Source organism: Vipera ursinii (assembly GCF_947247035.1).
Source record: "Vipera ursinii genome assembly, chromosome: Z".
In the NCBI taxonomy this organism is placed as follows: Eukaryota; Metazoa; Chordata; class Lepidosauria; order Squamata; family Viperidae; genus Vipera; species Vipera ursinii.
The window spans coordinates 123,023,002-123,037,461 of record NC_139517.1 but is presented as its reverse complement, the minus strand read 5'-3'; the positions used below and the strand labels follow the sequence as shown (position 1 = coordinate 123,037,461).

Genomic DNA, 14,460 nt, shown 5'->3' with positions numbered 1-14,460 from the left:
GGCAGGTTGTTCCACTGGTCAATTGTTCTAACTGTCAGGAAGTTTCTTCTTAGTTCTAGGTTGCTTCTCTCCTTGACTAGTTTCCATCTGTTGCCTCTTGTCCTGCTTTCAGGTGCTTTGGAGAATAGCTTGACTCCCTCTTCTTTGTGGCAGCCCCTGAGATATTAGAACGCTGCTATCATGTCATCCCCTAGTCCTTCTCTTCATTAAACTAGACATACCCAATTCCAACAACCGTTCCTTATATGTTTTAGCCTCCAGTCCCCTAATCAACTTTGTTGCTCTTCTCTGCACTCTTTCCAGAGTCTCAACATCTTTTTTACATCGTGGTGAACAAAACTGGATGTAGTATTCCAAGTGTGGCCTTACCAAGGCATTGTAAAGTGGTATTAACACTTCACGTGATCTTGATTCTCTCCCTCTGTTAATGCAGCCTAGAACTCTGTTGGCTTTTTTGGCAGCTGCAGCACACGGCTGGCTCATATTGAAGTGGTTGTCCACTAGGACTCCAAGAAATGTGAAATTTGTAAACTACGCACCATAAAAGTTGCCACGGTTGAGAAACATTATGCTAGGATGATGGTGCCTCCCCTTCATTGGGTATCTTCCAGCAGAAGATAGGTAGCTTTTACAGATAGTCCTCAACTTACAATAATTTGTTTAGTGACCAAAAAGTGACTTAAAAACTGGCTTTTGTACTTATGACCACTGTAGAATTTTGGTCACATGATCAAAATTCAGATGCTTGGCAACTGGATCATATTTATGACAGTTGCAGTGTCCCGAAGTCATGTGATCAACTTTTGTGACTTTCTGACAAGCAAAGCAATGGGGAAGCCAGATCCACTTAACAGCCGTGGTCCTAACAACCGCAGTAATTTATTTAACAAGTATGTGTTCAGAAAGGTTGTAAAATGGAGCAAAATTCACTTTGTTTTGTTTAACAACAAATTTTGTGCTCAGCTGCAGTCGTAAGTTGAGGACTACCTATATTTAGCTGCTCACGAAGGAAAAGGATGGAGAACTTGCACTTCTAAGATCGCATAAGGCACTCAAATACAATTTTTACTGCTGTCCTCTCTCTTCTCACTATGGTTACTAAAAAAGATTGCTTCTTGCCATAGCGATTTGCCTAAGCTAAGTAGCCAGGAACAGGGCTAGAATTAAGGAATTGCTGAATTCCATGAGAAGGAAAAAAATATATGAAAGGAACTTAAAGTAACAGTATCATAGCCTTTAATCAAGCAGGCATCATCTTAACTCATTTGATTTCTGTTGTGATTCCATTTTAACCAAAGGGAAAAAATCCCCTCCCCCCCCAAACAAAAAGGTTTTATAGGAGATTGTAGGTATTACCACCATCTGCTGTAATTTGTGGGTAAGTTTCAGTCGCTGGAATCTGCCAAACAGATGTGAAAATGATCAAAAGCACTGGCATGCTGATTGGAAAACATGTGATTTCTTGGCCGCAAAAACTGATGTTTGGGGAAAAGACATTTTTTGTCCTTATTCTCCTACTTTACCGCAAATTATCCCCAAAGCCAGGAAATGGGAGGGGCCACCCCCAAATCTGCTGAATGAAAGATAACACAAATCTGTGTTGAAATTTTGCTAAAGGGAAAGGTTTTCTGGTGTCAAAGTTAACTGCAACTTGATGGATCCTGACTTAAAAAAAAAAGTATCCCAAGAAAAGTTAATTTTTTGATCTCTGCCTATATGAAAAGTCTTAAACATCTGCAGGTACAGCCCTAGAATACCTGGGGGAAAAAAGTCTGACAAAAACCCAAATTGTTCCCCTCAACAATTTTTGCAATTTTTTTTACTGGGCATAATTACGGATACTACTGATGTGGACACTAAGTTGATGATGAACTTAATTACGGCAGCAAGACTCTTAGTAGGTCAATATTGGAAGAAGGAGGAACTCCCGACTATAGAAGAATGGACTTTAAAAGTTTCTGACCTGGCAGAGATGGCAAAGATCTCGGCGTATTTGAAAGACCATTCGCAACAACGTTATATTACGGAATGGAAAAAAATGGATTGATTATATCCAGAATAAATATGGGACTAAAAAGTTTCATTTAGTATTTGAATAAGTATTGATGTGATATTTGTATTGCTTGTAGTCATTCTATAAGAGCTAAAGTGCGATAGACTTAATAGTTCATTGTTGTTAGCATATGGTTGTTTATGATTGTTTCTACTTTTATACCTTGTATTTAGCTCTGGGAAGTCGGGGACGGGGAGGGGGGAAGGGAGGGTTGGGTAGGGCTGGGAAGGGGGTGGGTGGGGAGGGGTTGTTAAAGATAAAATGTATTGAAAAACTTTTCAATTAAAAAAAAACAATTTTTGCAATTTATCTTTAAAATGTTTTTTTTCCCCTGTCCACCCACCCCTTCCAAAAAGCAGAGGAAGGAAAGGGGGGGGGAACAGTAGACTGAGCAAATGCTTTGAAAATATAATTCCAAGAAATTCAGAAAGGGCATCCTATTCTGGCAGCACCCTCAAAGCGGCTTTGCAATTTTAATGAAACAGTTATTTCATTACTTTATTTGAGAAGAGTCTTGACATTATGAATTCTCCACTGTCCGAGGATTCATCAGAAAAATATCATTAACAAACAGAGCTGAGAGAGAAAAGAGAAGCTGAAAACGCAATCGGCACCCGGTTTCATAACCTTACCTAAAAGAATCTTATTAAATCTTTAAGGGATTTAATATTTCTTCACCATACAATTTAACTAGGTCAGAATTAACAGAATTTGCCTCAACTAGGTCGATGTGGCGACTAGTTCTGTTGGGTTACGTTAGTTTGCTGTTTGAATCCTCAGCAATTAGCTTCAGATTCAGAGCATGGTGCAAATCAAAAAGTGGTCACTCCCATTAAGCTCATAATGTGAACTGAACGCTGCCAAGGTTTTGCAATAATTAGGGTTTAATTGATCATAATCACTGGGTGCACAATTTTCCAGAACCCTGTCATGTGTGATGTCAAGTGGCCACTATAAACTACAGTCATATTAAGAGTGGATCCACTTGTTTCAGTACCTACAAAGGGAAATCTTTTTTTAAAAAAAACCTGACTGCTTACCATCCATTGTGGTTTAGCAATACATTCAAACCAAGCCATTCACACTTGTTCCACAAACTGCATTTAAAATTTCTGCCTTATAGGTAGTTATATCACCATAACTAATGCTATCTCATCCTGTAACTGCATATCTACCATTCAGACTGCTGATGAACAATTAAAACCTAGACAAATTTAAAGGAATATTTCTATTTAAAAAAAATCACAGAAAGAACATTTAATAATCTGAATGCAATACAGCCCTTTATATTAAAGAGATGTTTCAGAATTCAGTATAGCACAGAAAGAGCTGTAAAACCTGATGCACATATGCCTAGAAAAAAATCTTTGAATTTTCCTAGTTAAAGACCTAGTTAAAGACCCCAAAAGGGACTAACAACTCAGTTTGAAGTTCTGATGGACAGGGGGCCGTGCTTGGCAACCAACTCACATGTGCAGCCATTTGCAGCATCCCACAGTCAAGCGACCACAACTCATGGTTTCTCAAAAACTCGTGTTTACATCCTGTTTTTGGCAAAGCAAAAAACAGAAAAATCCCAACACCCCAACAAGTGGTTCTTTGAACAACCACACTATACAACCATAGCATTTGTTTAACGACTTCTGCCCAAAAGATTGTAAAATGGAGCTTGTTACACAGTGACTTAAGTAACGGTTATCATGCCTTATGACTATAATTGTGAGCTCAATTACACTCATAAGTCTAGGATTACCTAAATACGTATGAAAACCAGCCACAACATTTCCAGTTCAAAATATCTACTAGTTAATTTTCACTCCAGGACTTGGCAACTTTCCAGATGAGTTAGGATCACAACTTCCAGATTGCCAGATCACTGGGGAGGTTACAAAGGATGGTCACATGACCCCTGGGGTACTGCCACAATCATAAATACGTGCCAGTTGCCAAGGCCCAAAATTTTGATCACATGACCATGGGGCATGCTGCAACAGTTGTAAATGTGAAAAATGGTTATAAGTCACTTTTGTGAGTGCCACTGTAACTTTGAATAATCACTGAATAAGTTATACAAGTTCTACAAATATATATTTTTTCTAACAAAACAAGAATGTGGATACAATCAAAATACATTTTTGGGTGAAATCATCTGTCTGGGGTTGACTTGAGAGGGTTTAGATTAGATCTTGATTAGATTTATTGAATTTATATGCCGTAAGGTGTGTAGAATCTACCAATCACCCTTTTGCTCATCTGATCTCAGCTGATTCACTGCTTTGTGGAAACAAGATGCAAATCAGAGAACCGGCTTCCACTAATTGATGTATATGGAATTCATTCATAAATTGTAACCTAAACGGACCAGGATTTCAAACACACTGAGTCTTTAACTCTTGAAGCAGCAGCAGTTATTATATAGGATTACAGTTCATAACAAATCTGGATGTTATTATGGGATCTAGTAGCATTTCCTTCTAGAAACAGAGTACATGTGTTTGCAATTCTCATTTTCTCTCTCTCTCCCTCCCTCCCTCCTCCCACCCCCCTCCATAAAAAGGTGGAGCCTCTAGAATTGATGCTTGAGAATAGTTTAAAATAAGTCAATTATAGATATATGTTAGGGTTGTCTGAAATGGCACACTGGTGATCTTCAACTTACCACCATTTCTTTAGTGACCATCTGAACGGTTATGACTGTTTTTCACACTTATGACCACTGCAGCATCTCTGTGATCACATAATCAAAATTCAGATGCTTAGCAACTGGCACGTATTTATGACGGATGTTACCCCCTTTTGGAACCTTTTCGACAAGCAAAGTCAATGGGGAAGTCAACTTTACTTAAACAACCCTGCTACTAACTTTTACAACTGCAATAATTCACTTAACAACTGTGCCAAGAAAGGCTCTAAAATGGGGCAAAGCTCGCTTTAACCTTGCTTAGTAATGAAAATTTTGGGCTCCATTATGATCAGAAGGTCGGCAGTTTGGCGGGTCGAATCCCGAGTGCCGCGTAACAGAATGAGCGCCTGTTACTCGTCCCAGCTTCTGCCAACCTAGCAGTTCGAAAGCACATAAAAATGCAAGGAGAAAAATAGGGACCATTACGGTGGGAAGGTAACAGCATTCCGTGCGCCTTTGGCGTCTAGTCATGCCGGCCACATGACCACGGAGATGTCCTCGGACAAGCGCTGGCTCTTCGGCTTTGAAACGGAGATGAGCACCGGCCCCTAGAGTTGGAAACGACTAGCACGCATGTGCGGGGAACCTTTACCTTTACCTATGATTATAGGTCGAGGACTACCTGTAGGTGTTTATTGTTATGGGTTTAAGCCACCCAGAATTATAACGTATAATGTGGGGAGCCCTATCAATCCTTTGAATAAATCACCACCACCACCCCCTTACACTTTATTTCCAAAGCTGGGGGAAACATACAAGGAACAGGAAAAGGGACTTGAATGGATCAGTACAGAAGAGCAGTGAGTAGGTGCCTAGGGATAAACACAGATAAAGGTTACTCTCACATTAACAATAAGGGCAACTGATCCAATTTTGAAGGAGAATAACTTATCCATATACAATGAAGGCTGGAACAGTTCGGTGCCTCTTAAAGCAGCCGTGTCCTCTCCTAAGCTCATATGACTGTGCGGTCGGAGTGGGAGATAAAATTCATTAAGGTGGTATTTGCACACATATGCGTGTTCCATATTTTCTTCTTCAATTACACAGTCCTAATGGAATGAAATGGTTGGGTATTAGATGGGTTCTGTCAACAGCCCCTAAACAATCCTCAACCCATTCCTCTAAGTCACCTCGCAATTTTCCAAATTTAGGCTGAGATTTCACATTATGTTTTGAATGTAAATAGATGAGATTTGTCCAGAACTATTTTTTTTATTGACAGTCATTGCTTCCTTGTCACTAAATACTGATTTTTATTTCTTCTAACAAGCTGCAGCTGTCATAAGTTGCCTCAATTTAGTATTTATTCTACATCTATCCATGTGTTGGTTAGAAACATTTCTTGCCCAATCAACAGATAAAACACACTGGGCATTTTTCAATGCAAACTAAATCATGTTGCCATTTTTCTAATGGTTCCTAAACCCACACCAGTTCATGAAAGAGGACATGGCTTGTTTTGAAATAAACTACAATGAAACTACAATGATTGTGAAAGTAACTCTTCTCAGTAACATTTGTGGTTAGGTCCAAACCTCAGATTCCTGGGTCATATGATCCCAGCCTCCCTTGTGTTTGTACGATATGTTTGAGAATTTAAAAAAAAACACTGAAGAAGATCAAAATTCAAGTCTGAAGGACTGGAAGTAAATTTTGCAGCCTGTTTTACAGCAGTCTTTAAGTGAATATTGTGGCTGTTAAGCAAATGTAGTAGCTGTTAAGCAAACATTACAGTTGTTAAACAAAACCATTGGTTTAAACGGGTATTTTTTTTGACAGAAACATTGAGAAATGCCGTCACAAGTGAGGAACACCATAACTAGTCACTAAGCTGACTCACCCAACATCTGGTCATGGGACAGCTAATTGTGTTATACAGGTGTTTCAAGGTTCATAAAACGACAGTCGTAAGTCAAGGATTACCTGTAGAAGGACTTTAAGGGAAAATTCGAAGAGGACATGCAATACCATACAATTTCCTGCACCTTTCCTTCACTAAAGATAGCAAGGAGGCAAAAATTACGATTTACAATAGATTAATGATGGACATTCTCATAAAAACAATCAGCTTCTCCCCAATTAATTTCCCTGTTGTGCAAACCACGATTGACCATGGCTAGATATTAAAAGATAACTTTAAATACAAAAACCACTAAGATCAGATAAAGAGGCTTCTGTTTGTTTGCAACAGTGTCAAACCAGCTACCCACGTAAAATAGAGAACGTTATCTTTGCATGGAGGTCCTATTTATCAATGCAATCTGAAACCTGACCTCTGTTTAATTTTTCCAGTTCTTTTAGAACTGTTCATTTTGTTCAGGGACACCCAAACAACTGTGACAGCTGATGGAAGAAGGAGGAGCTTCTCCAGTTCAACACAATGCCCATCATTTCAGCTTGCTCAGAATTATAGGCAGTCCTCAACTTAGGACAACTGGGACCAGACTTTCCACTGGCCATTAAATATGTCATGCCTGATTTTATGACCTTCTTGGTCACGATTGTTAACCGAATCACTGCAGTTCTTATGTGAATCACAGTTATTGACTCAAGCTTCCCCCATTGACTTTGTGTGTCAGAAGCTGGCTGCGAAAGTTGCAAACGGGACACGTGAATTCCAGGGCACTGCAACCCATCATAGGTTGGTTGCCAAGCCCCTGGATTTTGATCACATGACCCTGGCAATGCTGTGATAATCATAAGTTCAAGGACTGGTCATAAATCACTTCTTTCAGTGCTGTTTTAACTACAAGCAGTTGTTAAAAGAATGGCTATCTGTCGGGGAATACCTATACGAAGCTACAGGCCAGGGGTGGACAAACGTGGCTCTTTTATGACTTGTGGACTTCAACTCCCAGAATTCCTCAGCCAGCATGCCTGACTGAGGAATTCTGGGAGTTGAAGTCCACAAGTCTTTAAAAGAGTAAAGGTTTCCCACCCCTGCTATACACCTTTAAATCAAGAAAAGCAGAGAGAGAGAGTTCTTCTAAACAAAGGGGTGTCCAACCTTGGCAACTTTTAAGACTTGTGGACTTCAACTCCCAGAATGACTCACTGGGGAATTCTGGGAGTTGTAGTCCACAGTCTTGAAGTTGCCAGAGGATGGAAACCTCCAACCTGAACCATTACGCTGATTTGTGTTTTTCCTGGCTTCTAATTCATTGTGTGGATTACTCTTTAGTAAGCAGGTTTAGGACTATTCACTTTTACACAGGCATACATTTCCTTTAAAGTAAGTACCACAATCGTCAAAGAGTCCTGATATTTAGAGTGGCACAATCTATATCTAACCATAGATTTTTTTTTTGTTAATAGGGTCTTGGACGATAGTTCAAGAGTTTTGTGTTTTTAAAGATCGGCACCATTAACCTTGGCACAGCAGTTCATTGAGTTTAATTAGCAAGCTAATGAAACTGGTCTCCAGCACAAGAGGATAAATGAGGAAAGGCTTTGGAAAAGTGTTTCGGATACAATTAATCGCTTTTTAAGAAAGGTGAACTTTTGCAATTTTCTACCAGAAGCTGCTGTTCCTACAAGGAAGCTTTCTGTTCACAGCAAGGGGGGAAATGACCCCTTTCTGAAGAGTTGAAATACGGGATAATTTGCCAACAAAACCATACAGAACAACCTGGTCATCAACCAAGTCTCTGTATACTCAAGCAGGTAAGCAAAGTACCAAACCATATTTTGCTTTTTTTTTTTTTACAGGGCACCATTGGCTGCTCTTTCAGAAAGGGGCCTGAGCATTTTATTTTTTAAAATCCTGATAGTCTGCTTCTGTTTTCTTACTAGTTACTTATTCAGGTTATTAGTATTACTATCTGCATGCAATACAAAGGCATGCACACCAACACAGAACTGAAAGCATCATGCATGCACAAATACAAGGCTTCAACACTTCAGTTACAGCTTTCCAGCTAAGCCTTTCTAGGGCAGCTGAGGAATTTAAGCTTCGTTAAAACTACCTTTAAAAAGAAAAGACAGCTAACAGGGCTAACTGTTTACCTTAGGGAGAGCCCTACTATTCCCATCCTCCTCGTTTAAACGTTCGGAATTACATTTTTAGGAAGCCAATGAAAGCCGCACAAGCAAGGTGTGCTGCGTTATTCCTAAAAGGCAATTTTTAATGGGCATTCCAGCACGCGTATAAATATAAGCATGGTTCCACATGAAAACACTGGTTTTCCTTTGGAGAGCAATAGGGGGAAAAAAATAAGCAGGGTATTTTTGCTCAAGTAAGCAGGAGCAGCGGGTTATAAAAAAAAACCTTTTTTAAAATAAAACTCACATAGGAGAGAGATGACCTAAAAATAGCTCCTTCGTATAAATCATGTTTCCAAAACTGGGAGCAGTTGGTGACTATAGCCATGCAGAATTTTGATACAGCAAGCACACAGGCACACATCTGATATTGTTGCTCCCAGCCTCTCTTTCCAGAAATCTCTAGATGGTACCGCTGGGCTTTCCACACCAGCAGAATTTCTCGGAAAGACCCACAGCTCGGTTCAAGCAATGGCCGGGTGTTTGGACCACTAGCACACACCGCAAACCCTCTTTTTTTTTTTTTTTTTGGTACATTGAAGCTGCATTAAAATGGGGAGGGGAAGAGAGAAGAGAGAGAGGCCAGAGAGAAAGGAAAATGGAGCGAGCTTTGTTTACAGCACCGACCGGCGAGGAGGCAGTGACAGTGAATGTATAATGGGTACCCTGAACAAAGAAAACCCAGCGAAGCAGCCACTTCGCCGGCTTTAACCCCTGCCAGGATTTCGAGCCAGCTCGCAAACGGATCTGCAGGCGCCGCGGACATAAAGCGAGGGAGGAAACGGTTAAATGGAGACCGGGGACCTACATGTATCTAGCGTGGTACAGAACAGCTCCGGAGGACACGGCTTCCCTCCTCCCTGCTTGCTCTGGGGGGGGGGGGCTCTGGGGGGCAATGCCAGGATGGAAAGAGGGCCTGAGGCCCGTTCCTCAAAGAGAGGAGTAGCCGATGGTACCCCGTAAAAACACACACACACAAAAACTACAACAGCAAAACCAACTGAACAGCGCCTTGCAGCTTGCGGAAAGATGCTCGCGCAGAGAACGGGCTGGGCAAAGAGGGTAGCGTGGGACAACTTATGCCCAGAACCGAAGCGAAACAGCGGCCGAGCTCAGGATAGGGAACCAGCGCAACGTTGCCTTATAGAAGGATCCCTTTTCCATCCCTCGGAGGCTCCCTACGGGGCAGCCGTGCGAATGTTCGTTGCTTTCCAGGGTCCAAGCCCCATCGCCCCCTCCCCTCCCGCGCCGGTCAGTGACGTCAGCACTCCCTGTTGTTGTTATCCCGCGGCCACGAGATCGGCGTGTTGCGCGCGACGCGTTTTTCGGCCAAGCCGGCGGCCGCTACCACCAACCACCGCCGCCGCCGCCGCCGTGCTCGACGTTGCTCCAATCTCCCCCGCAAGGGTGATATTTCTTTCCCCCCCCTCTTTCGCAGACCCCTCCCCATCTCCTAAAGTCATCCAAACAAGGAGGGGGAAGGAAGAGCGCACAACAAAAGCTGGGCTAGAGAGAGAGAGAGACACCCACCCACCCCCCTTACGCGCCAATGCTCGCCTCCCGGCGCTGGTGGAAGGTTTGCCGAGCCAAAGAAAGGAAGGCGCAACACGCCGCCTCCCGCCCCGCCATCATCCACCTCCTCCTCCTCAAGGGTGGGGCGGGAAGAGAAAAGCAGATTTGCAGCGGGATATGTGCGATGGGACAATAAGACAACATTTCCATAACAAGAGAAAAAGGGTCTGGCACCAAAGTTGCAGCCCGGGGCTGGAAAACATCCCTTTGCTCCTCGCTCCCCATGCACGCGGACCTCCCCTCCCGCGCCCCTTTCTTTAGCAACCGTGATCATCTCCTCCTAAGGGGAAATATCAAAATAAGTGAAAAGCCAGGCACGGTCCAGGCTGGCATAAATGTAGACGAATTTGCACCGCTCACCCACCGCCAAACCTTCCCGATCCCCACATTAGAGCTTCGGGTTGTTGTTGTTTTTTTTAAGCCAGCCTGCCTGCCTGCCTGCAAAGCCGCACGGAATAAAATTCCTTCGGGGAAGTTGGTTTGGAGCAGGGCCTTGCCAAACCCAGGGCGACACCCTCATCCGCTTGTTTACATTTGCAACTTCTCCGCTAATGGGCTTGCGTCCCTACCCTCCAGCCTCCAAGAAACCCGGCCCAACTCGGGCGAAAGTTGAACGATTCTCCGGGGAGGAGAAAGAGTCAGTCGCCCTCCTCCTCCTCCTCCAGCGCCGGCCAGCAGCGTTTGCAAACTGGTTTGAAAAGGGCGCTCTGATCCGTTCAGCCACCGAGTAGCTGCCGCCAATAAAGGCGGAGGATCGTTAAGATCTGGCTGAAAAGAACACTTTTCAAACCGCGCAAAATCGTCCTATAGCGCTGGGGAAAGAGCCGGCGGTGCATCTCACGCCCGCGGGATTTCGGATAGCCGTTTCACACCAGGCGTTATCTTGAAAAGAGGATGCAGGGGCGGGAGAGATGGAGGAACCACGCGCATAAAGGAATCCCCAGGGAACTTGTAAAGAGGAGAGAAAGCGAGAAGGGGAACGCGGAGGCTCTTCGCGAGGTCCCACACTTCCAAGCGAAGCATCGCCTGGCGAGAGCCGGGAGCAAAGCTCCGAGGCCTTGCGCGCCCTGCCCCTATGCTGAAGGGGGAAAAAAAAAGAGATTATCTTTCGCCAGGGCGAAAAGCCGGAGCACGCGAGGCGAAGGGGAAAGCCGAGCGATCCTCTCCTCTCCGGCTCAGCTTTGTTTCCCCAGCATATGCTTTACGGGGAGCAGCCTTGCGCTCCTAGAAGCGCACCGGCCTTTTGGGTCCTTTCCAACGGGACGCCGCTCTCCTCCCGTGTTTCAATCCGCGAGCAAAACACGCGGCAACGAGAGGGAAGCAGAAGCGAGAAGCCACGATTGACCCCAGTGGCTCCCGTAGCGTCAAAGTGGGCTTGTTTTTGTTCTCTCTCCCCTCACCCTTCCAGAACCAACCTCACCCCATTAACGCTTGGGGGTATTTCCCCGATTTGGCTGCCTGCACATCGGGTTTGCTGCTGCTGGGTCTCTTCTGGGAACCACCATTATTATTGTTGTGAATAATAGGATTATTATAAGACCCAGATCACACACACCCCCTTTTTTCTTCATTAACCAAGGAGGAGGTGCCCTTCGCAAACTTTTCCCGATACTTACGTATGCAAATACTTCCCCAAAGGAAGGCGAAAGTTAGCCACGAAATCTTCATTGTCCCTTTTCTCTCCGTCTCTTGCCTGCTGGTGCGAGGAAGGGTCGGCGGGGGGGGGGGAATGAACCGGCGACTGAGAGGGAGGCAGGCTTCAAAAAATTGGCTCCGTCCTTTTCAATAACAATGAAAGGGGAGGAGGATTAAAATCCTTCCCGGCTCTCGGTAAGCAAAGTCCCGCAACAGGAGAGCCAAGAAGATATGTCGGGGCGGCTTTAAATCCTCAAGACAGGTGGATCGCAGGCTGCCCGGTTCCAGGCGCAGGGCTGCCGCTCCAATTCACATTAGATGCGTTGGTCCGAAGAGGATCCGAGGGGTCGCTTCACCGGGTCTGCTGGGCGCTGCTGGCGGAGAGGCCAGCGAGCCCTCCACGAGCGGCCCCTGCCCCAAAGCGTCCCTTGTCTTCTTGGTCTTCTTATTCAGCAGCCGCGGCGGCAGCAGCAGGAGGGGGTGGGCAGGGGGAAAGCCGCGGAGGAGGAGAAGGCGCGGCGTAGCCCCCTCACCAGAATTATCCGTCCCCTCCCCCAATTAAATTAAACCTCCCTCGCTCGCGCGCGCCTAAGTCCAGAGCAGGAGGCGGCGGCGGCGACAGCCAGCAGAAGAAACTTTGCCTCGGGGAGTCCGGGGTGGGGGTGGGGTGTCCAGATCAGGCACCCCTCAGGCAACGGCGGCTGCCGACATCGTTATCAAAACAGAGCGCGAGTCGCTCCTGCGGCTTCGGCCACGTCCTCCTCCTCTTTCTTCACCGCCGCCGGCTGTGCTGTTCGGGCCGGGAGAAGAGGTGGCGAAGACTCTGCTGCAGGGGACCGACGGAGCGCGGTAGTCAGTCCCGCTGTCGGGCATCGCTCGCCGGCTCGGCCACTCGGGGAACGGGCGAGCAGCGTGCCTGCCGCTCCGAGCGGGAGGCGAGACTGGGGCTGCAGTTGCCATGAACAGGCAGGCAAAAGCAGGCAGGCGCGCTCACGAGCCCGCCCCACGCGCCTTCGGGCCCGCCCCTTTCCCCCCGGTTCGGGGGAGGCGGGCGAACGGAGGACGAGGTGTGGTGTTTGGAGGAGAGAAAGGTGCCCGGATGTTCGATGGGAAAGTGGGGGCCGGAGCAGGGAGGCGGGACCAGGGGGAGGATGCTGGGCAAATGACTGGGGCGGGCAGCTGCTCGTCAGGGTGCATGCGAGGGCAGGGCTAGCCACGGAGGAGAGGCGGACGGCAGGTAAACGCGCTCGGGCGCGCGCCTTGGCGCCTGGGAGTTTGGCGGGTGCCAGCCCGCCTTTACCCCTGGAGGCTCGAGCCGCGGGGAAGAGCTGTGCCACTGGCCTCTCTATGGAGCCTGCACGTGTGGATGCGCACACACGTGTCCCTAGTTGGAGGGCAGCCGCCGTCCGGACCAAGTAACGCGAGGCGGTCCTCTGCCTTTCTGCCCGGAAGGAGGTCCTGCGAAGTGTAGGGGAATTTCTTCCCCCGTAAAGCACTAGAGGTCTTCCGATTGAGATACACCCCCCCCTTTGGCCCCAGAGGGTCTTCCCTGGTCTCCGTAACGCCAGAGGGAACGACCCCACATTGGAAGGAGAATTCGGGCTAGGGGTTTCTCGGGCCGCCAACCTAGTCTAGGAGAACTTGGCTGCCGATTCCAGCGAGCCAGGATCGTATGAAACCTGTATCAATAAATCCTCAGAGCAACGGGGAAATTATAGGAAGAGCGTTGAGCCATTATTAATATGAGCCACGTGACCTTAAAAAGTGTGCAGCCTTGCGAGTGATCCTGAATTCGAAAGCCGACTTCAACTATCTCCTCTGGGTTCTGGTGAGCTGCAAAGGTTTCCCACTTTTTCATTTCACCTAATAAAGGTAATAGATGGTAAACTGGGCACAAACTAAGCAGAGGCAGACTTGTTTAATTCTTGGATGGGAGACCACAAGGAAATCCCAGATGCCACAGATGCAAGAAATAAAGATCCATGAAGATGACAATAGCCAGCCATGCCATAATGTTGCAAAGAAATCTGCCTGGATGTGCCAGTTTAATTGCCAAGCTCAGCTTGACCATCTCATAGTGTCATTATCTCTGTTCCCAATTGCAATAATTCATACTAATAATTAATAATAATAATAATAATAATAATAATAATAATAATAATAATAATAATAATAATAATAATTAAGGGAGATAGTCCCAGGATGTTCCATATTGGATCAGTGCTATAGAACTTTTGCTTTCCTCCTTGCCTTCCTGCTGTTTTCAGATTGAAAACGGAGTCTGGTTGCAGATCCATCGCTGTGGTTCTTCTGTTTTCATTTCATGTATTTATTTATAAAACTTACATGCCACCCATCCAGTGGTGGGATTCAGCCACTCGGGAAAAACCAGTGGCTAATTTTTTGTTGCCCAAGCCAAGAATGGACTTCTAGAATCCGCATCCACACAGAGAACCTATTTGAATCCCACCAC

At 45.6% G+C, this 14,460-nt stretch overlaps 1 protein-coding gene across 4 annotated transcripts in view; it reads right to left on the bottom strand.

The window, feature by feature from the left end:
- Positions 1 to 12,924, bottom strand: part of ACVR2B (activin A receptor type 2B) — a 104,134-nt gene extending 91,210 nt beyond the window's left edge. For all 4 annotated transcript variants that reach the window (XM_083376995.1, XM_083376997.1, XM_083376996.1 and 1 more), the window contains exon 1: positions 11,969 to 12,924. In XM_083376995.1, the coding sequence (XP_083233121.1) occupies positions 11,969 to 12,020 (52 nt within the window). In that variant the 5' untranslated portion in view covers positions 12,021 to 12,924. The remainder of the gene's footprint in view (positions 1 to 11,968) is intronic.
- Positions 12,925 to 14,460: the final 1,536 nt, after the last annotated feature.